This window comes from Myripristis murdjan, chromosome 18 (assembly GCF_902150065.1).
Source record: "Myripristis murdjan chromosome 18, fMyrMur1.1, whole genome shotgun sequence".
In the NCBI taxonomy this organism is placed as follows: Eukaryota; Metazoa; Chordata; class Actinopteri; order Holocentriformes; family Holocentridae; genus Myripristis; species Myripristis murdjan.
Window position 1 is genome coordinate 16,691,649 of NC_043997.1, and position 26,876 is coordinate 16,718,524.

General features: G+C 41.4%; 1 protein-coding gene across 4 annotated transcripts in view; it reads right to left on the reverse strand.

Moving 5' to 3' along the window:
• LOC115376785 (adhesion G protein-coupled receptor L3) overlaps positions 1-26,876 on the reverse strand; it is a 209,142-nt gene that overhangs the window by 107,094 nt on the left and 75,172 nt on the right. For all 4 annotated transcript variants that reach the window (XM_030076553.1, XM_030076550.1, XM_030076549.1 and 1 more), the window contains exon 4: positions 23,746-23,959. In XM_030076553.1, coding sequence (XP_029932413.1) covers positions 23,746-23,959 — 214 coding nt within the window. The remainder of the gene's footprint in view (positions 1-23,745; positions 23,960-26,876) is intronic.

The window sequence follows — 26,876 nt, forward strand, 5'->3', positions numbered from 1 at the left end:
TGTACAAACAGAGAAATGCACACACCTACATCTTCAACAGATCAGTGAGAATTGTCACAGCAGATAGAGAAAACTGTGCATTAAGGATAACAATAAGCCATCGCTGAATGGCTTGCATAACTTGATGTTTAGGGTGGCATTAGCAATATGCCAGAAAAACACAGTCGCAAAGACGTCAAGCTGTGTCAGACTGTTTGCACAAACACTATGGGTGACATGATCCCAATTCCATTTTTATGGGATTAGCTATGTGGAACTAAGCAGAAACCTTACAAAATAAAAAAAAATAAATAAATTAAAAAAAAAAAATGGAGGCCCCTAACATTGCTATGCCGTGATGCTAAAATACTGGAAAAATATATAGCTCTTGGGATTAAAGCCATAATTTCTGATATTATACATTGTAACCAAACAGGTTTCATTCATGGGTGTTTTATGGCTGATAATGCAAGACAGACACTTGAGACCATGGAACACTAAAAAAATACAAAGAAACCTAGTCTGATATTTATAGCTCATTTTTAAAAAGGCTGTGACTAGATTTCATTTGTAAATGTCTTGCATTTTTCAATTTTGGACCTTCTTGAATTAGATGGATTAAAGTCATGTATTTTAATCTTAGGTGTATGGTCACTTTTCTGAGACCTTTATCCAGTGGTGTTAAATATCTTTTTATTATTGCCATAGAAATACTAGAACTTAAAATCAGATCAAATGCCGAAATCCAAGGGTCAATCATTTCTAGTTTAGTTGGAAAAATATCAATGTACACGGATGACTCAAGCTTCCTCCTGTCGCCATGTCAAAACTCCTTGTGAGGACTAATCCTAGGGCTAGATATTTGCTCAGTATTATCAGGTCAAAAGCTGCTGTTGATTGACAGTAACATGGACAGATGGCGATGTATACATCCTTGGAATTCATACTCCCAAAAATTTAAGTGAGCTCTCACAAAATCAATCAATCAATCAATCAATCAATCAATCAATGGAAAATACTTATACACCTATACCAAGTCGTAGTGATTAGGCTTTTGGACAGAAAATATTTATCTTAGAATGGAAAACTAGATATAAATAAATGAACATACCTTTGTAATAATTACCAGCTTGAAGCTGTACAAATGTTGAATAGTACATTGTTAAATATCACCCTTAAATCATCACTGCTTGGAAAATTTGTAACTCTGAATGGCTCTATGGCAGGTTAATTAAAAAGCCCATCCTCTGTTTAGGAATGACTTACTTGCCTTTTTAAAAGCTTAGGGCAAATCATTTTGAATGGCTTAAAAAGGAAGTACTATTCAAATTTTGTGAGTGAAGCCATACAAGGTTGGCTGCATTAGCAAAAATCACCCTCCAGAAAAAAATAGATCACACGTTTCAACAGATAATATGGCTTAATTCAAACACCCTCACAGAAAAGGAACCAGCATTCATATAACAAATGTTTGAAGATGGGATAATTTTTGTAAATGATATTTTGAATGATGATGATAAGCTAATGTCATATGGCAAATGACAGAGGCATATGGGCAGATTGTTTCAGTGCAGAAGCACAGTCCATTGAAAGTAAAAAAAAAAAAAAGAATTTAAATTAAATTTACCTCTTTTATACACCTCTTTTCCCAAAAAAGCACTAATTTATAAGTTTTTGATGCACCTGTTCTTTAATGCCTTACATGAATTATTGTACAACAGCAATAGACTAATGTTTAATATTTAATTAATATATAACATAGTTTTACCTGCAGATGCCAAACGTATGGAGTCTGAAATAGTCTCAAATAGTGTAGATTCTGCAATGGTGATATAGAATTGCTTGCTCACATCGTTTGCTATAACACTCAAGTGGAACTTCACTCATGGCTAAAAGTATGGGGTACAGAGGCAGAACTAGACAAACAGATTGTATTTATTTTAATTTAAAAAAAAATGTAAATTCAGTTGTGCTTGATGTAATCATACCTTTAGTTGAACTATTTATATTCAACACAAAAACTGAGGATGATTTTTTTTGAAGAGTAGTAGTTTTCGTAGAGTAGGCTAAAAAAGATATGTATGTATTTATATGTTTTTTCTATTGTTAAAGTAACACGAATGGTTGTCTTCTGATCAGAAGGGGTGGTGGTGGGTTTAAAATAAATAAATTAATTAATTAAAAAAGCAGAAGCATCAAAGTCACTGTTGGACAATATGTGTCTATGCGCAATATTAATGACCTTGATACATCCAGCTGCATTACGTTTCATTACAAATGGTCAAACATGGGTTGTGATTGATCTCTTATGAGCTAGTTCCATTTGATTACATAAATGCAATGCCATTTCTTCGAAAATGAACAGCTTGAGCTCATTTTCTCTCCTGACAAGCATAATCCCTCTTAGACAGTTGCACAGATTAGTAGCTTTCATAAGGTTTTTACATCACACAATTTCCTCTCTCTCTAATGTTGCATTTGGAAGATAAGCTCGAGTTCATCCTGCTGCAACAATACATTGACAAAGATACAGTGGGAAAAGACACTAAGACGGTGGACTTGGGGAGTTGTTTAAGAGCACAGATTAGAATAAGGTTTGTGAGTATTTTCATAATTGGAGCTCACACTGAGAGTTTATGAAGGTGGCATGGATTTGCAAAGGTCTTTTTTAATGGAAACAGTCCAACAGATTGAAATTAAACAAAAGCTCAGGTTAATATACACATGTATTTCCTGTTTCAGCCAGTGTTTAAAAGAGTGGGCACTTTCTCTGGAGTCATATTTTGTAATTGAAGAGGAATTGGGCTTGTTATGGCTCACGATGATGGATGAGACAAATATAGCCAATCGGCAAAACATTTTCCCTGTCCGAACTCTTCTGTGTGTACATTTTCCCTTTTATTGAATCCTGCTGAAAGAAGTTACACCTTGTGAGTCGTTTCAAGGTTTACGCTTTATGTACTTTATATTACCACTCAGTTTGGAGTAGAGCAGCATCCAAGAGATTCAAACTAGTAAGCTGGGATCAGCACATTTGAACTTTTGTACTCACAGCAGTCTGCGTATTCATAGACGTGCATTCAACACCAGCTACAGAAATATGGAAACATTTTGCAGGGGTAACCGTGTTGCATGTACTCAGTCTAAGTTACTATTTTATTTAGTCTCTTGAACTCATGTGAAAGGACCAAAGAAGAAGAAATAAAAAAAACTGTAAACTAACTCTGAGATGCACAGACCCTTCTGGGCTATGGATGTGTCAGGCGAGACTTGGATTTGAGGTCAGATGGGACAAAAGGTTACAACCGAAGGGGATGCAATCGTAGGTCATCATCTCAATGTGCTTCAGAATATTGCTGAACACAAGCCGCCATTTTTGACTTGCTAAAATTTCATGCACCCAGTGTGTCTGATTTTGTTTGGAGTGAGTGGTACTTTTTGTTTCTGCCCTTTAACCCCATCAATTTGACTGCTGCCCTGAGTTAGTGAATGGTTGAAAGGAAAACGAACCTCTGAGCAACTCACTGGATGTTTACTTCGCCTTTAGCTCACCTTGACAAAACCGTTTGCTCTTCAGCTCTCTGCTAGCTCAGGTGCACATCTCAAATAAAATGAAGCCTTATAGCCTTGTGCATGTGTGCATCTGCAGGCACTTCACAGTGTTGTGTCAGATAGTGCAGAGCGTATACTTTATGTATTACATTATACATGAATGTGAGCATGCATGAGGCAAAAACAATATCACAATGATGCATTTGAATGTGAAACACCAGGAAAGAAGAAATGAAGGCCATAAGTAACAGGCTACTACAGTCTTATATCTAACTTGTTTTTGCTTGCTAGCTTCATTTTGTTTTGAGATATCAATCTAAAAAGTACTGCCATTTTTATGAGCGCTGGGCGACAGATGAAAGACTCAAGAACCGATGCAATCGCTTCAAGAATCCAGAGTGACATTTCTCCTCTCGGTACCTTCGCAATGAACGACAACAATCAAGCTGCAGATAGAGCAGACTTGCTCAGCTAGCCTCTTTAAATTTAATCCGTCCTTTCTAAGAAGTGCATCAAGCGTGTGGGGTTATGATTCCACAGGAATTCCTGACCGCTCTGAAAGGCCAATCCGTGATTCTGCACATGCTGCAGTCCATCTACTTGGCTGGGCAGACAGATTTCATTAAAGTATATACTTGGCGTACGTCTGCAAAGAGCTCGGGTAAATAGACTATTCTAAATTCAACATACGGAAGATCACAAATCAGATAATTATTAACATAAACCAAATAAAACTGATTTTAAGAAGGGCGCACTTCTAATGTATACCTCAGCTGTATCAGCAAAATGACATAAGCTAAACAGTCTGGCCCTAAAGTATATAATAACTCAGTTGAAGGAGCGTAAGAGTTTATATTATTGCAGTTTGGTCTTGTTCTTTCAAATGTTTGGAATACACAAGGCATTCTTTAAAGGACAGCAAAATTCATGCAATGTCTCCTCTGTCTGGCTATGTGGCAAAATCAATGCTAGACCTTTTCATATAGTCAGTGCATCCTTTGAAATGTACATTTCTGCTTTTAAGGCAAGACCGTTGCCTATATTGGGCAACAGCAAATGGACTTTTTTTTTCTTTTGAACAGACATCAGAGTGAGAGTGCTTTCTCATAAGAGCAAACATAAACTTACCAAAATAGCGTTTCTTGGATGATGGATGTTGTTAACATATACATCTTGAAAACTGGGCAGGTCAAAAGAAAGCAAGGAACAATGTTTTGTTTGAATTTGATAGTCGCTCCAAGTTCCGCCAGTATTAGTTCAATTTTTTTTTCCACAGTGTAGGATTTCTGTCTCACCTGACTTTCTCACACACACACACACACACACACACATACACACACACACACACACACACACACACACACACACACACACAAGCCTTGTAGCCAATCTTGACTCTTCATTAATAATGCATTATTGGCACCCCAGTGTCCTCATTTCATCCCGTGAATGACGCGAGTCTACCACCACAACTGCAGTAACGGAGTAACTTTTAATTTCAAATTTAAACTACCATCGTTTCATTTGTACACCAGCCATTATTAGGAAAACACACACACACACACACACACACACACACACAGCCATGGAGAAGTGTATGTAAATGATGTCATACATGCAGACAGATGTGATTAATTTGACATAGCAGCTACTGCGGTAACTCAGCTAATTAAGGCAGCAGTACGAGAGGCTCCTGTCAATATATCCCTTCACTCCATCCCTTTGCTCTGACAATATTACTGAGATAGTCATTCAAAACAAAAAGTAATAGGGGCTGCTCTTGTGGAAGATTGACAACTTAACATACAATTTGTGACAACTTGTATGATACTGTATTTTGTCCAATCATTTCTCTTGGGGCTGCTGTTTCCCTGAATTCTGATTAGAATTAACGTGTCAGTTGTCTCAGGGCCCCTTTTTGCAACGCATCAATATAACGACAGTCTGCTAACGATAGCAATTCACCAAATCCAATAATGCATTTATATGTCTTGAATTGTGACTGGTGAAATTTGGAAGGGATTCGGCTAAAGTGACATTAGAGAATACTGATGGCTGCACATCTTTGGCATAACTCATGACAATTCTTAGAGTAAAGCACCTTGCTGAAAAACTTCAAAAAGGATTTAATAGGAAGCAACTTGCAAACTGATGCATGAGTGAACTTGTATGTACAGTATCAGGTTATTTAAAGCACTGGAATAATAAGCAGAAAAATATAATATAAACAAGGAAAACGTGCAATTAAAAGTTGTTTGAAATCTTCTGCTATGGAAAGAAAAGGGACCAAATCAAATCCACGCCTACTCTATTTACAGGCACCCACACACTGAAGTGAACCTGTTGACACTGACTTTTATCATAAATGGATGAAAACACGTTGGTAACACATCTCTTCCATGAAAAAAAAACAAAGAAAAACCAATACAGCTTCACTTAAATATCTGTCAGACAAATGAGTTTTTAATCTCTGTGTCTGTATATGTAAACAATATTGCCCACAGTGGCTCTCCAGGTGCCTGTAAGAAGGGAGAAGGGAGGATTGAAATGTGCAATAACCTCACGAATCGATTTGTTTGGTGGGTGAGGCTTATTCACTGGGGCCTGCCCGCCCAGTGATTTACGATTTCCAGGATGAATTTTTCTATTCTTGCCAATAAATGATGCGGTTCCCTATCTTCCTGGTGACGCTTGATTTATCTTCCAGCAAAGGCCGGAGGGACTTTCAGCCAGTGGCCCCACTTTAGACTGAGCCTCATTCCAAACTGTAAAAGTAGGGAAAGAGCTGTATTTTTTACAACCAGTCACATGAATATTAAACATGTCACATCTTGAGGAAAAATGATAATTTGATGCGTGAAGTGTGAAGCAGGACTTGTTTTGTGTGTGTCTCTACGTGTGCGTGTGCATTTGAGCATTAATGACAGTGACTAAATTGAGAAAAAAGTTTTATATGAGCAGCAACATCTCTGCAGGCAGGCTGGTGCAGATGCAGATGTACAGGCATGCACACATTAAATATACTCTTTTAATAGTATAAAGGCATCCATCCTGGAATATTCCATTGACGATCCCCATGGGATGCTGACCAGGTTTAGCCTTTTGAACCTTTCCTGCTGAGATGCTAAGCCTATCTCAAGAGCTTCCCTGCAAGCTTGAGATTCTTCGGCCAGATACCCAATGGTGCCACTGCTGTGATGGGCTTCAGAGGGAGAGATGCGGAATAAAGAAGAAGAGAGGCAGAAAAGCCATTGGTTTGACTTTTCAAAGCATCCAGTCCTGTTTGCTACGCACAAAGAGCAACGTCTGCTGCTGTATGGAGTCAAAAGAAGTGCTTGGGGAGCTTATGTGGCTGCATGCACTGCACAGCGACAACAAAAAGATTCTAATCCTTTCCCTGGACCGTTATTCAATCTCCACTTTGGAAATTCGGAAGAAATCCTGAGGATTGTCTGTGGAAATGAATAATAAATGTTTCACACATGCACACATTAACATTCTCAGAAAGCACACCATACACTATACTATAATATACACATAAATCAATAAGCACTCTACTCTATATCACTATATCCCCTCCACAATCTCTCTCTCTCACTTGCTCAAGCACACGCGCGCACACACACACACACACACACACACAAACACTGAGGCCTGCCTTTAAGCACAGATTTTTCATTTCCAGTTGCTGTCACCATGGTAACTTCCAATGTCCGACTTGGGCGAGTATGTGCTTCCAGCACTTTCCTTTTTCAAAGGCCCTCCCTACAACCAGTAACCACCGACAAAACCGCATTCCTTCACTAACCGTCACCCAGAGTGCTTGGCTTTCAGGAGGTCTTTAGCTGCTAATTACCACATGCTGACAAAGAGAGAGGGACGAAGAGGCGCCTTTAATAACAACCCACTCTATCTATGCGAGCCACAAGGTTTAGCAGTAAAGAATCCACTCTTTACGCTCTCGCATAATCCTTAAAGTAACACAACAGAAGGGGCATGACTGTGCTTGTTTTTCCACCAGCCAGTTCAAAGATATATGTTCCCTCGCTCATGTCAACCTCCTTGCAGATTCAAAATGGCCACCTTAGTTGCCATAAAGACAGGAGTCTTGGCAGAGCCACCATGCAACAATCAAATATTCCCGTGTTGACCGATCGATGAGAGGCACCTTGTGACCTTCCTCATTCACATCTCAGTAATGAAAGACGAGCAGGGGTTACGAGAAACCTCGATGCTCGATACAGGAGGGCTCAGGCGTCGATAGCTCGGCGAGGGTCCAGCCCTGCATTGGCATGCTAGAAATCACCATAGGTCTTAAGGAACTGTCTGGAAGGATGCATGGCTGGGATTAAAAGCTTGGGCTGGACTGAGCTCTCCTGTCTCCTTGGTGTCAATAAACCCAAGGGTCTGTCACTCACTCTGCACAACTTTAGTTTGAGAGGAAAGTAATTTACTGGCCCATGAAGGTCTTAATTCACCTTACAAGACGTAGCCTACTTGTTATGTTGATGGCGAGATGTCAGCAGTGGCAAAAGTCAGACTGAGTAAATTGATCTAAATACAGTTCAGCAAACTCAGACAGCTCAAGCAATCAGACAGCACATACCATTCATTACATTGTTGATGTTTTATTGTCCTATGGTGATCAGTCCATGGTTTGACACAAACTACGTGTGTTGCATTAAGCTATGTCGGCCCATGTTAGCCATTAACCAGTGGTTTTCAACAGTGGCAAAAGGGCAGGGTTTAAAGTAAAATACATAAATAAAACACAAACAAAACACAAATGTTTCTTAGTTTGAGATTTTTAACCAGCAGGGGTTGGGGGAGGGGGTGAAAGTAGCTTAGTAAAAATAAACACATCATTTTGTCTTGTTGATTAAAATAATTCTTATTTTCATTGGGCACTCCATTCATTAACATTACTACTGCTGGGTCCATTTGCTGTCATGCCATAATTAAGCTTCAAATCCTGGGAATGTCCAATTATGATCACTTATGCACCCCTGAGGCAACAGAGCACTACCTAACCCTACTTCGTGGAGCGTGATCTGGGCAGAAAATATCGTGTGCATCTAAAAATGGGCATGCACCACAAATCCAGCATGGTGCCGCAAGTCTTGGCACCCTGATTATTTTAACACTAAAAACTGATTTATCCGAGCCATTATTGTGTAGGTATGTGCCGTATTTAATCCATTTTGGAAAATCCAGTGTCTATAATGCTGTGACTCAAGTTGAATAGCTATATCAGGCTGGTAGCATTTCTGCTGCTAAGCTCAAGATATTAACTTGAATTGTACCAAGTAGCGCAGGGAGAAAATGTTTACTTCCAGAGCATAATGCTTATAAAGAGGACAATCGAAACACTATCTGTGAATGTCATGATTTATTTATATGGAATATTTGTTTGTAAAGTCAGAAGCTGTAATTACTATCAGGAAGTCTTTATTTCGCTACAGAGCCACAACTGTATGAAAATACTCGGTGCTAAGTTTATGTAGGACTGCTTTGACAGACCGGGAGTGCAAGTGAGGTGAACAAGGAAAGAAAAAAGAAGGAGAAAGACTGATATAGTCCTGGCTCTTTCTTATTCTCACTCCTCCATGCTGGTTGAGGTGACAAGGAGTTCCTTGTATTTCACCCCACGCGGCACCACTGTCCCATCGAATTTGTCAAGCGAGGCCACGACGTTTGGCTGTCTTTTAACTTCTCCTCCATACCAACGGGTCTCCTGAGATACAGCCCGAGGAGGAGGGGAGTCGCACTCTGCTAGACAACAAAGTCTAGTGTGTGTCATGCTGTCTGTTTGTTTCTGCTCGGCTTGTTTTCCAGTTCCAGTATGCATTCGGTGTCAACGTCTCTTTGTAGCAGCAACATTCATTGCAAAACACTTTTTGGAAAAGAAAAAAAAAAAAAAAATCCATTTTCAGTAACACATGTTTAGTGTTGTTGTTGTGTACATAAAGAAATTATCTTTATCCATGCCATGGTTTCCTGTAACTCTTCTGACCTGATGTAATGGTAGGGCAAGCAATCATGTGGTACTTACTTTAAGCGGCAAAAGAAAAAGCTACAAGAGTGGAATGTGTAATGTGACTGCAATGGCATCCCAAAGGCAGCCCAGACAATGTGGGGAATATATATATTGCAGGAAACAACGGTAACACAACAAGGTCTACTGTACAGTTTCCCTCTGGCATTAATAAAACTTTTAACACTGGTATGAAAATAGCCCATGGCGTAACAACAGTAGCCCATAGGCTTGCATCTCTAACTGGTGATATCAAAACAAGCTCCTTGGAAAGGCAAATTCAAATTCTGATCTCGTACCACCACCAGATGTCCCAGTTGCAAATGAACAGCATTGTAAACAACAATATCAGGGAACAGTGGACATAGGGTAAATTCTGTCATCTTCTCAAGGTGACATGAGAGGAAAAGACGACTGCATGGCAACAGTATCACTGGGGAGAAGGGGAAAGGGAGCAGAGATGGGCTAGATGCACCATCTTTTATCTCCAACTCTGCTGCATCCCTCTCAGTCATTTTCCAGTTCTCAAAACATTCTCTCTGTCTCCTCACCAACCTTTCACTGGGTACTCTTCTGCCTCCTTGCTCTTGCAGCAGTGAAGAAAATAATGACTTCGACACAGATGCATGCTAGTTAGCTTTGTTCCAATTCATTTTATTCAATATTGCAAATATGTTAACTTAAAAAATAGATCTGCTTGTTATGTAGTGTGGCTTCCTTATGCAGTTTTTCATAATTAAGGTCCCTTACACACCTACCTTGTTTGGTCCTGAGTTTTGGACTTTTCATTTTGATCTGAACCAAAATTACAGGCGTGAAACCTCGCCTGGACCCACATCCAGATCAAGCAGCCAAACCTTGGTCTAACAAAAAGAGCTGGTCTCATTCTGGATCAAACTGAACCATACCAATCAGGAGAGGATTTATGAAATTAAGAATTTTATATTGTGCAAAAACCGTTGGCACAGACTTTATCCACCTCCATGCAAAAGGAAAAATGCACCTTCAGAGACTCTTTCAGCTGTTATATATCATCAGTCTGTGATGCTCATTGCACTCCAGTTGCACTTTCCTTTTGTAGTGCACACACTTAACCACAACCTGCCTCGTCTGCTTCTACTACAACATCAGCGATTTCCTGCATTTCCCAGGATGGCTTTCAGAATAACTTGGGTGTGAACTTGCCGCATTCAACTGTTGGTTGTGTGTAGGTGAACACGGCAATAATGATAGTGATAGCAATAGCAAGAGCAAGAGAGCAAAGGATTTTCCTATTCAAGAGAAAGTGGGAGTCGTGCTTCTTACTCCAATGCAACATCTTTGTTGCCTTAAGGTCTGCTGAGGCTACTGTCAGAGCAGGAATTGGCAACTGTGCCTCCTCTGCAATGGATTTCACCTTGGATGACTGCTGAACATCTGCACAAAATGAGAGTCTAGGGTTAGAGTACAACATCTTTGATTTGGAGTGACTGACACATTGTCTTAGCTGGATTTTATCAATTCATCAATTTCCATTCAATTTTACACACACTATATCTGAACCGCCTAAGGCCTGCCAAGATTATTAATACTAGAATTGTGTATCTGTTTGGCAGTGGAGCACAAACAAAAGTCTGGATTGTGATGCGAAAACAGGTATGTGGCATACTTCTTAAATTCTTCATGTTGGGGCTTTCAAATTAGAGAGATGGGTTTCAAATCTACAGAAGCTATATAAGACGCGGTTTGATGAGACTGTCTTGATGGATCCAAATATGTAAGTTTGTTTTTTGTTGATGTTTTTTTCCCTCCTGTGTTAGCAGGTGTACATATCACACTGTAATAACACCGAAAAGGTTCACTGGCTGTACTGAGTGGTACATCCCAGTCAGTGCAGTGAAAGCGCCATTTCGTGGGGAGCCTCGTGCTTTGTGATTAAGACCTAAGGCTACATGCTATAGTGCATATTGTATATTTCAGCTACAAGAGAGCAGAAATAAACCATTGATCCATGTTCAAAACAATCCCAAACACATTTTTGCTTCAGGAGGAACACTGACCTTCAGCTTATGAATTCCAACTTCCACTCATTTAGCCGAGGCTTAGCACAGAGCCTTGTTCAGCTGAAAATGCAATGCTTAAGTCGCAGCAATCACAGCAGCGTCTTTACATACATGAGATGCTGATCCATAGGCTATGTCTGATTCCTGTGCTGTCAATTCCATAATGGCCCGGCTTACAAAGTGCTTCCCATTTCATGTCAGCCTTGAAAGTTTTCTACCATTTTTCATTTTTATGCAAATCTTCTCTTTCTTGCCGTTTCTCCCACAAAGATGATCCAATCTCCACAAAATTTTGCACACAGTATACTTCCTGGATTATGGCTATTACATAGACTTCTGGAAGTATGAAGTCATTTTTTATAAGATTGTATGTACAGTATTTCTGCTTTACTGAGCTGTAATTTGACTTGCAGTAGTGATGACACAAAGCAGTGGTGGTGAAACAAAGTAAACAACTCATGTCACACTTGCTCTGGAGGTCTCCACATTCAAAACAGGGGAATGGGCCGAGGCTGTGTTTTTCTTGTTGTTTGAAGGCCCTCCTCCTACTCAAGTCTGATGCCCTAAACTGCCCATGATGCCCGATCCCCCAAAAAAGACTTGGCTTGCACTTGCAACCCTCCATGAAATATGCAGCGATCACAGAAAACTTATAACTACTGAAGGCATTCAAAAATGGCAGATGTCGGCAAATGTGCAACTCTGGACCTGCAAAGTGGAGGCAGCAAGTCAAAAAAAAAAAAAAAAAAAAAAAAAAAGCTTCGCTCTGAAGCTACAAAGGCGCAAGATAAGGCCTCGGCACATGCCATCATTAGTGTGTTTACAGTGCAGCTTGTGCTGGGTAGCCACAACCTTTATTTCTTTGAAATTTGTTTGTCTTGCTTGCCAGGAGGGAAACAGAGAGGAGAGAGGGAGAGGTGGGGCGTTCACAGCGACTGTGTAAATCACTGAATGAACGAGGTCAGTACTGATACAGAAAACACACGGTCCTTTTCAAGCTAGAGCAGCAAAACTTCACATAAATGTTTGGGATGGACCCCAGAGAGTGTCGGACCACAGACAACTGTGCTCTCTAGCAGGGCTTCCCAATTTTTTTTCATGCCAGCACAAACATGTGAAGGTAGCATTCGTTCCATGACCCACCACAGCTTTTGTGAAGTCAAATAAATTTGTGGAAGAACGTAGTTACACCTTCAATGACCCTAATGAACGTATAAGAATTGAGTGCTGAATTAATGTTTCACTAGATAAACATGATGGCATTGTTATTGTGGATTAAACTGTCAATGTGCATGAAAAACACAAGGGTGTGGTGCTGCCTTACATTGTCTCTGGTACACTGCAGTGTTAATTTTAATCATTATTGAACTGATTGTACTCCTTTATTACACAATTATATGTAGTTTCTACCTGTTGAAGTATCATGCAGCCATGTGAAAAAATACACCAGCTGTGAAAAAAAACAGGCATAAAAAATATACATAACCATGTGCACACAGCACAGCATGGCTTCCACGGTCAGTGCAGCAGCTTCAGCTGATTGTAATGGAAGTGTTCTCCTGCAGCAGACATGTTGCGCCACCTCAGTGTCTTTTGTATTTTCTAATGACGTAATGTTACCCTCCCACAGACTATTTGTCTCCACCCTGAGACCCACCAGAGGGTCACGACCCCACAGTTTGAAAATCACTGCACTATAGTGACACCAACAACCATTTAATGTGATTTGTTCATTCTTGTTAATCCCGGCCACAAAGTACACAGAATATCCGCAACATTTTACAAAAAATATTTCAAATTCCTACATTGAGTAACCATTTGGCCTAGACACACAAATCAAGCCGACAGTAATGATTCACAAACTAAATTCATGCTAGAGCAATCCAACTTCATATGCATATCTGCAAAGGGGGTTCACATTCAGTCATGCTCTGTAATCTTGCAATGAGAACAAAGTGGCAATTTTGCAAATTGCAGTATCTCAGGGTTATATCTGTGTGTTTGCCTCATTGCTTGGATCCTTTTAATGGCTACTTGTGGTTATATTTAATCGTGTTAAAGTGATGGTGGATTTTTCATTCAACATTCCCAGTCCAGATACAGGTATTTTGTGGAGATGAATAGGTTGCATCACACCCTAATTCCCGCCCAATGCCACCCTCCCCCTTTTTATCACCCTATCCTTCCCCTCCTCATCTTTCCCATCTCAAGCCAGTTGCTATAGTGACATGACCGCCCCAGTGCCCAGAACACACAACCACGAGACAAACACAAGCCATTTTTATCATTCCAGGAGCTGACCAGGCGGCAACAAGCATTTCCCCACAAACCCCACCCTCGTCAGGAAAAAGCCACGGTCCAGTGGCTGAGGAGGCCATTGATGGAATTAAGACTCATGAATAAGAATGCCGCAAAGGGCAAGTGAGAGCTCTCCCACTGTGTAATATTGACATGCTCCCCAGTCAGAAAATAGCCCGGCATAATTAGCTTTCACAAGCATGTATGGGGCCAGCAGGAGAGGCCACTCCAGACGCCGATGAAACCCTTGACAGGAATGAGTGTGCCTCTGAATTTTATTTGGGGGTGGGGACATTTGGAGTGACAATCGGTGAGGATCTGTTGTAGCTTTTTTGTGTACAACCTGCAAGTTGGATTAGACTGGAGTTAGATTATGAGAGTTAGTATACAGCACTGCAGTCAAGCACTACATATAGACAATTCAGAGAATGTTTACTATTTTCAAAAGTAAGAAAGGAAAAGCCTAATCCCTTCAGCTTACTAAGTCTACAGATATGAAGATGAATCATTAGAGGAGAAAATTAGGGAAAAACAAACCCCTGCATCCTTGCAACAGTGACTCATCTGAAAGTAACAATGAGGGAGCAAAAAGGTCAAAAAAGTCTCAGCCACCAAATGAGACTGGTGATTGGTGTCGAATGGATGATTAGGATAATGACATGACAACGCTGTCAACAGTGATATTCAGAATCATTCGATCCACATCAGTCACCGCGGGCACACGTCTGCGTTGATCAGATGCACAAGGGATGTCAAACACACTCATCTTTTGTTGTGAACTCCAAATGCACTGCAAGTCATGCACTGCTAAGAGCAGCAGAATTCCTCAAGATGTGAGTCTACATTTGCATGCTAAGTATTTCCTTATGGATTGCAATATGTTTAGAGTTCAAGTGGTAGAAGCTTGAATATTCAGCTGGATGCTTTGGCTCAATCAAAGTGAATTATGCAATTGCGTTATTAAACATTGATCATAAGAGAGTGTCGTCATTTCTCTAGCTTAAAGACTGATACTGTGTCTTGTCCCACTTTATATGAACCGTGAATTGGGTTCCAGTAGCCAATGACCAAGACCAGAGCTAATTGAGTCCATTTAATCTATTAGCACTGAAAGATTCTCATATTCCAGAGCAAGTGAACATTTTGACCTATATATCTTAACTAGAGTCGGTCAAAACCACTGGCAGTGACATCCTAAGACACAACCCTGAGTATATGCTCTTGCTAAAATGGAGTCAGGGGAGCAGATGAGAAGTGACCTCAGGTGAGCAGACAGGGCTCCTTAACAGCTCCTCTGGGAGACGTCCACTGTCTGCTGTGGACAGAGGGAGTCACAGACAAAAAGCAGCCTCAGTTCAGACAGGGTGTTTTGTATCCAGATATATCCTGATTGTGTTTAGATTCAGCTGAGACGGGTTGGATTTCACGCTTGGCACTGAAAATGCTTCTTGAGTGACCGCTTGTGTTTGGACACCGCAAACACGGCATCAAGTACTACATCACTTCCGCTAATTTTCCATTCCTGTGAGCACTCTCAAAATTGAAACAATACAGACGGCCTCCACCACAGACCATGTTTCATGCACTCTTGCTTGCTTTTTATGGACTTTTTGAATTTTTGAGATATAATGGAAATCACATAAATTAATATACACATGTGATTCTGTCCACATTACGATATATGGACATATGCGTCCCAGGCCAACTCTACATTTGGTTTGAGCAATCGGATCTCAAAGCATCTTCAAAATGTTTTGAGTATTTTCATATCAGTAGTTAGTGTCCATTTGTTATTTGATCACCCAAGATGGATGTTAATGCCAGGTGAGTACAGCCCCATAGTGAGACTTTCTCTCTTGATTTCGTCTCAGGCAGCATGTGGCATGACAGTAGGTCCCATTTTCACTACCGGGCCAAGTACAGCTCCCAGAAAGCTGCCCGTTCATGTCCAGCTTAAGCTCATCAGAAAAAAAGGTGACACAGAGAAACAAACAGAGAAGAAAGAGAGAAGGTAAGAATGAGATAAGATATCTGTATTGGAGGAAACAAGACATAAAACAATGGAAAATAATGGAGCAGTAATTGAGAGGAGAGAAAAGAGACAGAACGAGAGAGTAAGACAGGAGGATTAAGAGAGGTAGAGTGTATGTAACACCGAGTTGAGCAACGACTGGACGCTTTCCCAGGCTAGCAGGTTGAGCCATTGTTGAAATGGGACTAGGGCACCTCGTCGTTGCTTCAACTTCCATAGATGAGCCCAATCATTCTCAAAGAGCGTTCAGTGCCAGCCAAAACAGATGACAACCACACACACACACACACACACACACACACACACATTTTAACACTCCATGACAAATGTTGGGAACTCAGAGCGGCACTACAGCAGGGAAAAACAAGAGAATTGCACTATCTCATCCAAAGCTTGGCACCACAGAGAGGTTTTAACTCTCGAAAGCATACTGAGAAGCTACACAGTGCTTATGAATGATTCACTCTCACAGATCATTTGGCGTGGCAAATGGCAGAGATGAAAACCTTCATAATCAAAAACTGCACGCTGTTTTGAAAAATGACCAAACCCTAAATAATGACTCGCTCAGAAAAAAAGATTATGATATAATGTAATTATATTAGTTTTCCAAACACTTTTGAGCTGCTCTAATGCACAGCATAGACACCAACACAGACAATCTACAGCAGGAAATTCTGAGATAAATGAATCAGTGTTGCAGAGTAACCCCCCTCCCCTGCATCTATATCTTCTAAAATTTTGAGGAGTACAATGTGGTGATAAAAGGAATATTCCTCAAATAACGAGCCAATTTACGCCACACACAAATCAACAGTTCAGTTAGTGATACATGGACTCTTGAGCTGACAACCATTTCTCTGATTCATGGGCACGTCCTTTGGTGGCTTGTACCTCTCCAGCATAAATTTCAATTAATATATCTCCCAAATGCAGGTGATAATCCAAGGGAATTCCATCAGAAGAAAGTTATTTTTATTGCGAGGAGGTACAGTGAGGGAGTGAAAGCGCTATAAGAAGGTTTTGGTGCTCATTCCAAAAATGAGCCATGAATCAGCATGAAAGGATGTTGTTTTTATCTTGGAGGAGAGATGAATAGCCAGCCAAGTTATTAAAGGTCAGCATAAGTTGCCTGCCCACTCTCTTACATGTAAGGGAAAAATGGATCTAATGCTTTAGGGCAGAGGAAAGAGCTGGAGCAGTAGACATCAAATGTGTGTGTTGGCTACTCCCACCTGCCAATTAAAAAAAGGAAGAAGCAGAAAGCTGGAAGAAGACGGATAAAAGACTACTGAGCGCAGAGAAGGGCAAACATCAGATGGCGGGATGGAAAAAGCGGAGTCGGCTCCCTGCACTCCGACTAACCACCTGCTCCTGTCTAAATGAGCTCTTTCTTTACTGTTTGGACTCATCCGAGTGAAACCGACTCCCCCAGCTGACAAATGGACTGAGGCCTCCTCCTTCCATTTACTTTCATTACATTATAAAACCCCATGTTTAGCCAGCCACCACAGAGTTCACTATTAATCTGACACCAAAACGCCTCAGACCCAGATAGCAAGTTGAGGTTTCCTGAGGGTGTGAAGGGAGCCAAGAACAAAAACATCTAAGAAACTCCCAAACTTTTGGATTCTCTGCCAATGTGCTCAACTTGTTGGGGCATAATAAAGCCCGTGGGGCATTCAGAAAAGGGAAACCAAAATGGACGCTGTTACGGTTGATTCAAACCACTGGCTTGGTTGGAGTCAATCCGCTTCTCTTTTATCTCTATCCCTTGAGAGATATCAATCCGCTTCGCATGGGGAGATGTCCGAAAACATTTCCCATTTGCCAGCCCAGGCCTCCTTTTTCCTCTAATCACCACCGAGTCTGGTATGGCCACGTCTGAGACCAAGGCTACCCAAAGGCTGAGAGAATGGGCTGCCAGCCTGAAATTTACAGCATCTAATTGGCCAAAATGAAATGTAGCAGGTTCTTCTCAAAGAGGGGTGGAGAAGGGCTGGAGGCTGGGAGGAGGCTGGCACGGCTGAAAAATGAGAGGGGATAATGAATGTCAGGTGATGATATCTAACCTAAAGAGAATAGAATTTGGGAGGGAAATGGTCTTGGTTTATAAAGTCTGCATGGAAACCGGGTTGTGCAAGTACAGGACATTTCAGAGAAGGATTAAATTCTTCAAGAAATTCAAGGAGATGTCACTTTGGATACAGCAAAACGACAATACTTACACTACACTATATATGCAACATTTCCTACACTGCAAAGCAACTTTTTTAAATATTTCTCTCTGTCTGTCAAAGGTTTTATAAACATCTTTTCATATTAATGATCGCTGCAAAACCTCCTGCCATTCTCCATTTGTTCTTCCATTCACAGCAGGTAATTGTTTCCTGCTGTGGTTCATTGGTCATGTTTTTGTTCTGTAATTTCCAGGTGCTCAACACATCACTTCATGGAGAAACAACCTTACTAAAGAGTAAGCAAGACAAAACCACAACTGTTGTGTGACTAGAAAAGAATCGGCTTGGGTTTCAACTTACAGGAACTCCGTTGAGTGATCGTATGAAAAACAAGCTGTCAACACAATCAAATATATGCCGTTAGATTTATACTTTCAACCGCATTTCCATATATTTTCAGTATGTGCATCCACAATGGCAATCCTACAACTCGCAGATCATTCTGTCCAATGAAGCGGCGGACTTTCCATTAAAATCTTTGAAATGGAATCTTGAATAGAAAGCACCATCTGTATGATATTTGCACTTCCAACATTAAAGTCATGCATAAATTCATCTGACATCTTATTGTTTGGGGAGTTAAAATGTTTATGCAGAGCTTGACTTTAAACAAGGGAGACCACTTGAGGGAGGGCTTTGGGGGTCATGCATGAACAATGACGGCGCTGCTCTCTCTTCTGCTCAGCATAATAAGCTCTTTCTTAATGTCAAAGGTGGCTGTCTATATTGCCCATTTAAATATTTAAGGCAATTGTGTTGATGTGTTCACTTAGTAGTTTGCTTTAGCACAGTTCAAGTAAATAAATAAAAAAAAAATATATATATAAGATTTACTGGCAAAGTGTTGACATCAAAAACCGAATACAAATTCATGCCTTGACTTGAAGACCACACTACTCAGAAAAATAAAAGGAAATATGTTGGTATTTTAATTCGTCTCAGACTTTCAATTTTGTGTTGTTTGTACTATGTCACGAAAGCTTGTGCCATACACTAACCTTTTCTTTGTAACATCAAGAAAAGCTTCCTCTTTCACTGTTGCAGCACAAACAAAACAAATTCTAACAGATGCAGGTTTTAATTGTAATGGGCACCAAATGAGCAAAAAAGAAAAAAAAAAGAATTAAAATTAGAACAGAAACAAAAAGAATGGACGCCAGAAATCAAGGGGAAATTATCAGACATTTCTATTCCTCCACATTTGGACATCTGGCGACGGGGGAGCACATGGAAACCGGAGAATATGTCTGTTGCTGTCGATAAAATCTACACACATGACACGGCATCCCACTGGAGAAGAGGGGATTTGGATGAGGATGGGCGAAGGAACCGAGGGGGATTCTTCAGTTAATCCCACTCTTTTCCTCAAACAAATATCTCATCAAATCCTTCAACTCTCAAATCAGGTCAAATGGCAAGGATAATGAGAACTGGACCGGATGGGAAAGATGATGGGAAAAGGAGAGGGGATCCTCCTGTCAGATTTTCCCTTCTTAACCCAATTCATTCTTGTCCTTAGGTCAGCATATGCTTTCTTTTCAGAGAAGAGATTTATACCGTATAATACTCGTGCATTCCAGCTTAAATGTGATAAAGCTCATGATATACGGGTATCATTTGGTTTCTACCTTAACATCATTTAGGGGCATGCTGTCAACTGTCCCAAGGTCAGCAGCACATGCACAGTATTTTTGTTTAACTTTTGTTGGACCCTTCAGAGGAAAGGCCACCAGATATGCGATGAGACAAACACATCATACAGCATGGACAGAATCAACAACAGACATCCAATCAACAGCCGAAAGGTTCTCAGAGTGATTGAGCAATGGAGACAAAAAAAGAACAAAGTTCAGAGGAAAAGTGATGGAAAAGACAAAAGGAAGGACTAGACAGAGATAAAGATAAGTGTGTGCATGTGTGTGTGTGTACATGTGTGTATGGAGGGTTGCCCCTTTCCAACCTGCTTTCTCCTTCAGGGGTCGCGCACAAACCTGACACAATGCTATCAAACGTCCCTTAAGGTGTCTGCTGAGGTCCACCAAGATGTGAGGTGATATATTGCTTTGATATAGCCTGTAATTACTGGCCATGAAGGCCACTAGGCCTTGGGGAAAGGAAAAGGGGAGCACAAAAAGGGAGGAGAGAGACACTGGGGCTCTGATGAGAAAAGGGTCACTGTTGTTTGATAGCAGCCGAGCCCCATTTTTAAGTGTCCAGCCTCTCCGGTGATTTGACACAGTGGGAAGCGGCACTATAACTCTATCGCTGGACAGAGGCGGCGTCAGATTTGAGAGATGTTTCAGCCGTCTGTAGAGGAAATTCATGAAGCCCCAAAACAACATGCTCCAAAAATATTCAACAAGGGAATTCCACTGATTGCAAAAACTGCAGGTCCCTGTGGGTGGACTGTGTGAATGGCCTCAAATTGTTTCAAATTAGTCTTTGGTAGCATGTTTCAATTACAGTATCATTACCCTCTACCTAGTTGCAATGCGACACCACCTATAGGTGACACGTTTATCGAGCAGCTGTGGATTGTGCCGAGCCGAAATGGTCACAGCGCAAAGGGAGGAATGGGTAATGACGGAGAGCCACTCATTTCATCCTGTCACAGCATGGTGCGAGACAGCCTTCATTTTGAGATGCATTGCAGCACTCCCAAGCTCAGCAGTACGCTATCACTCAGACACGAGGTGCTATTAGACCTCGCTTAAAAGACTGTAATGGAACCAAACACCTTGCCGAAGGAGCCCCCCTACACCTTTAGGCCCTCTTTATAAGTGTACTAAATTGGAACGGGTACCGCTCGGGTTTGATTGCTGAATATCAATGGGCCACTCTGCGGCTGGTGGAGAGGAGGTGGGGGTTGAGCTGCCTAAATGTGTATTGACAGCTCGCGGAGGCTGGTGACATGGTTAGGCATTTGCTGGTGATGGATGTGAGCCTGTGGCACACAGACCGAGCCAGCAGCAGCGCAGCTCATCTTCTGATGGGATGTGAATGCTAACCACAGTGCATGCCAGTCACCACGACTTAACTGGTGCCAGCAGGAGAGACAGGTGGTGCACAGGCTAGGGAAAAAAAAAGGGTCCCGCAGGAGGAAAATACCATGATGAAGTGAGGGTAGAATGGAGGGAGGGAAGAAAAGCCAGGAACAGCAAATATCGAGGAAAAAAGTGTGCTCATCGTCTTGGGGCTACGTATCTAGGTGGATAACTATTCATTACACATTATAAATTAGATAAAGCGACATATGCAGGATATGAACAACATGGGAATTTGTTGATGAAAGAACCAGTGTGGAAGTTAACAATCTATGAATATTATTTCAAGACTTTTTTAAAGAACCTTTTTTTAAAATATGAATACTATGTTGATTTTGTGAGTTTGATCAAAGCCAATTAATTGTATTCTGGAAAAATGGTGCAACAAAGTAAAGTAAAAATGCAGCCGTTCATTCCCTCTGCATCACAACATCACATTAGCCTGTCGCTGACATCACATGCATCTTGGAGCTTTTTGCCCTCGTTTGCAACTGGCATTAACCTCCGCATTATTAGACGTCTTTGAAGACTTTTCTGTGTTCAAAGTGGTTGTTTTTTTGTTTTGTTGCTGCCTCCTTTTTTTTTTTTAACCCTAATGAGCTTAGCTGCTGGGCTCCTAGCAACAGCTGTGACAGCTCGGCATTGAAATGGTCGGGGGCGGCGTTTGTTTGTTGTACTAACCTTCGCATGCTAATGTGTAGCTGTGTCGCTGGAGCCACAAATATCACTGAATACTCTCAACCCCACAACCATTCTGACTGCCCCCCTCCTCGAATCATGCCACCCACACCTTTCATTAATTCGGCAACTTCCCCTCCCAAGACAAAGAGCGCTGGCTCTGAATTAGGTTGTAGTTGCCTTTTGGATTTGTTGAACCACCCCCCGGTGAAAAATCTGATGCTAAAAAGAGGTTCTGTTCTCCAGTACTTTTTGTTAGTTTTGTGTTCTTGACAGTAGCAGGACCCATTGATTCATTCCTGCGGGGATTTTTAGTCTGAGTGGGCGGTGGGAGAACAAGGGAGCTACAGGGTGCATCAATTATCTGGCAACATGTTTGAAACCAGTCCACTTTTTACCATCAGCTGGTTTTCACACAGCTGATTATCTCGAATCTATGGTGCTGCACATAAAAACCAAGAGAAGCAGTCACATAATGCCCAAAGGCCCATTAGTATTCTCAAAGGCATACATCCAATGTGGAACTGGAGGTTTGAAGAAAAAAGGGAGTTACACGTAAGTTAACATTGAGTAGCAATTTAGATGAAGCCCATCTTCACTGAGTGCTCAAGGGTGTTTTGACCTCACAGGCATGAGTAACCATGCTTAGACTGATATCCCAGAGAGGGGTCTTCATTCTGCTCTAAGTGCTGCAATAAGTCAACAAAAGAGCTAAGATGGATTATGCACATCCTCACTCTACACCCGCCTTCAGCTCTATGTATATTTCTTGAATACAGTATACTTGGTGAAATCCCCCATACTTGTGTGTATATTAACTTAATACTAGCAATCAATTACGCTCGTAAAGCCAAAGCGCAGCGAGACTACATTCTGTCTCCCCTGACAAATAGGCCTCCATGTCCTGGTTTCTGCACAACAGAGCCATAACTCTGCCCAAAACACTCATATCTGGCAGCAAAGCTCACAGAGCAAATTTTTATTTTGACAAATAAGAGATAATGAATTCAAATCACTTCAAATGAACATCGATTTCTGTCGCGGCAAATTTATGGCTGGTGTAAATTTACAGCCGGGCACGGTGAGGGTTTTAAGTTTGCGTTCATGGCTCATTGGAATTCTTGACCCATTCCCCTTAAAACAGAGAGATGGTCTGGAGCCAGACGCTCAGCCCAGAGGAAGGCTTTCGTGCCGACATAGCAAAATCAAAGTGAAAGCAAGCCAAACTTTCAGATTCCCAGGCAAATCTCAATGGTCAATCTTCATAACCCTATCATCCCACACATCACAAAGCACGAAATTTAAAAGGAAACACCAACCAAATTGGCAACTGTCAGATACTCTCTGTAATGGCTGGCATATGCACATACAATACTTTGCTTGTACAAATATTCTGGTGCTTGTATTATGAGTAGAACTGCACTGAATTACCTGTCATAATGCATATCATCGTCTTGTCATCACTTTAAAGCTGCGATAACTGAAATTGTAGAAATGAGCTGATGAAAATGGAGAATAAGCATGTTATTTTATCAGTGAGACGGCCAGACTCAACTATCAAATGAGATGCTTATTCCACAGTTTTTGTAATTTGAGACGACATGGTTCTCACTTATATGGAGCCTCAGCAATTTTTATTATCACAGCTTTAGAAATTGCTGTAAAGGTAGGCCTGAATAATACTTACAACGTGTAAGTTGGTATATAGAATATGTTTACGAATGCTTGAAAATCCAATGACAATATCAAATTCTCAGTCTTGGTGTAACAAGATTTGACGCCAACCCATATTTGTGTCAAATCACCAAAGCATCCAACACAGAATACACCTGGCATGCGCACATACCTTTGAGACATAATCTTGTATGCGTCTGGCAGGTAGCACCGCGTGTTTTCCATCTGCGCTGGGTCCGCGTCGCAGATCTTGTCGTCGGTGCGGCCGTAGTTGGCGCTCTCGATCATGATAACGTCGGTGCCCGGGCAGCGCAGCTCGATCGGGTAGCTCTCGCATGACAGCTCCCTCCTCACCACCGCCATGGGGATGGGCGCTCGACTGAAGGCTGCGGGGGAAACAGGAGTGCACAGTGACGTCAGAGGTGACAGAAAATCACATCCATTTCGGTGTAGCCCAGCTTCATATAAAACCTCCATATCAGTTTTGGTTATTAGCACTGGGCAATATGGACAAAATCAAATATCACAGTATCTTTAACCAAATATCTCAATATTGATATTGTAGGGATGACTACTGGTGCTTTCATGAGCTATTTACACACAATAGATTTTTACTAAACAGTCAATCAGTAATTTGGATATGATGATCAAGCAGGTAGAGGCAAACAACAGGACAGCTACAACAGTCTAACAAGTTCAGAAAATTGTATCTTTTTATTGTAATGCACCTTTAAAACCAGAAACAAAGATAACCATATATAGGATATTGCAATATCCAAAATACCAAACAATGTCTGGTTTTATACAACGATATCAGTATTATCAGAATGCATCACCCAGCCCTTATAGAGATTTGTAAAAATGAACCTGAAGGCCTCTACATTCCACTGCGACAAAAAAAAAAAAAAAAAAAGTCTAACAGCAATGATATTAAAGAGGCCACTGGGAATGTCTTCAGTTTGGAATTAGGGTTAGCTGAGAAGTGAATAAAAATCAGCCCATTCCTTCAGGAAAATGCCGGAACAGATGGGAGGACCTGTAAGAGGAGGAGATTACTATCGCAGGGTCTGACACTGAGACACAAGAAAAGAGGGTGTCCACCCTTGTCTCGAGGATGTGGGCGAACGGGAAACTGGCTGTTTGGAGTGGGAGGATGAGCAATAGCGCGAGGGCCCTCAAAGGCGACGAGTTGTGGAAAGAAACAGCGAGTGAGAAGACGACAGGGACAGTAAGAGAGCAAAACGAAGGCTGTGAGTCCAATATAAAGAAATAGACGGGGTGCTTGCATTTGGCTCCAAAAACACAAACATTCATTATATGGGCATTCAACTGAGAAACTAGAGACGGAGAGAAAACAGGAAACAAACTGGAGCGTGTCTGATTCGAGTTGTTGCGATGTAACCCCCAGGCTGGCATCTATAAATCATACCCATCGTGTAATTCTTTGATTGTAGCTAGGTGACACAAGCTGCTCCATTTGAGCAAGGGCAGGTGGCAGAGGGTCAAAAGGCCGCTCGCCGCCTAAAGCCAACGAGGAGAAATCTGCTTGGCAAAAATCTGCTGCTCACTGCCGGAGCCAAATGCTAAGAGGCTAGAGGGACTGAGAGCTGGTCTGGAGGTTTCTGTTTTCCCTCTCCTTGACACAGACACATGTGCACACACCCACACGCGTCTGTGTAGGCTCACACTCGCGCACACACATGGTACGCGAGCAGGCATGTGCACGACCGGCTGAAGGGGAGCTCTGTGTTTACAGCGAGAATAAAAAATGAGCAGAAAACGTAAACACCGAGCCAAGGACTGCGGTGGTTATAGATTTTTATAAACACCCATTCGGAGAAGTGTCTGTGTTGCAGGAGCCACCTCTGGACAATGTGCACCTCAAGAATTTATCATGGAGGACAGATAGACTAGGAGAGAGCGCCAGAGCATGTGCAGGCACTTATGTGTGCTCGTGTGTCTCCTGTGAAGCAGGGCTGAGGCACAGTTGCATGTGTTGTGTTGTATTTCTGTGTTTTCTCCCTAATCCGCTGCTTTCGCGAACATGCTCTCAACAAACGCTGACAGTCCATTTCTATACAATCTCAACCATTTTCAGCTTTCTCTGTCTAGTGAAGGGACTCCCTTTTCACCTTTCTCTGAACATCGGCAAAATCAAAGAGAATACACAAGGAGACACAGCAAGGTGAAACAACACAAAAGAGGAGCTGCCCAACATTGTGTCATTTCATTTTGTCTCATAAATCATTCAAAATCCAACACAGCGAAGTGCATTTGCCATTGAAACATCACAGATTGTAATAATTGTATTCGATTTAGAGATGAAAGACATCAATTATCTTCCGCTTATAGGGAAGATTTATTCTGTCCTCTGAAAACTACTGGTCTGGATCACGCTGAACTTCTTTTGAAGTGACAAAAGCAGAGAAAAGAGATGACACTGGCTGACGAAGCCAGGTGTGCTTAGATAAATGACAAAAGTGGAACTGACTCGGAATCAAAAAGAGCAATGTTTCTACACTACTGATCCTCGCGCATCTCCACGTGGGTTCTTTTCTTTTGAGAATCATCATACCGTGTTACAAAAAAAAAAAAAAAAAAAACCTCTTTCATGATTTCTATTACACCACCTTAGGTCCTGGATGTAATTACTTTGACTGCTCTAGTGTGCTGTTAAAAAAAAAAAAAAAAAAAAAAAAAAAAAAAAAAACTGGACCTACGTAAACCAACAATGATAATGTCAAACCTTATAAGGGCTCAATTCCTGTCATCTTCGCCAAAAAGGCATTTAAAAAAACACACATTAAAAGAATAGGAAGGACAATCTCTCCAGCATCTCCAGCAATCCCCTAATGTAAGTGAGTAAACGCATGCCAGCGATGTCTTGGATTACCAGGCTAGTCAACAACTGTAGTGTAATTACATTTGTGACCGGAGGCGGTGATTGATAGGGCTCATATTCCTCGGGTGCCAGCGCCAGCATCCTGCCCCACATGCACATATCGCTGTCTACCTGCCCACATCATTGACAGAGCTATTGAAAATCGAAATAGTCCTATTGAAAGTCCATCCCGTTACCTAAGCTCCCATGTTCCTTTCGCTTCCACCCTCTCTTCCTCTTCTCTAGCTAATACTTTAGAAGAGTATTTATATGCACTGCATATCTCTTTTTTCTCCGCTGCAGATTCTCCCTGGATAATTCTTTTGACAAGTGCACTGCTGAATGTGGAAAAAAGAAAAAAGAAAAAAAGAAAAGTAGTTTAAGGAAAGCAAACTCGCTTGGCGAAAACTGTAGGGGTCACA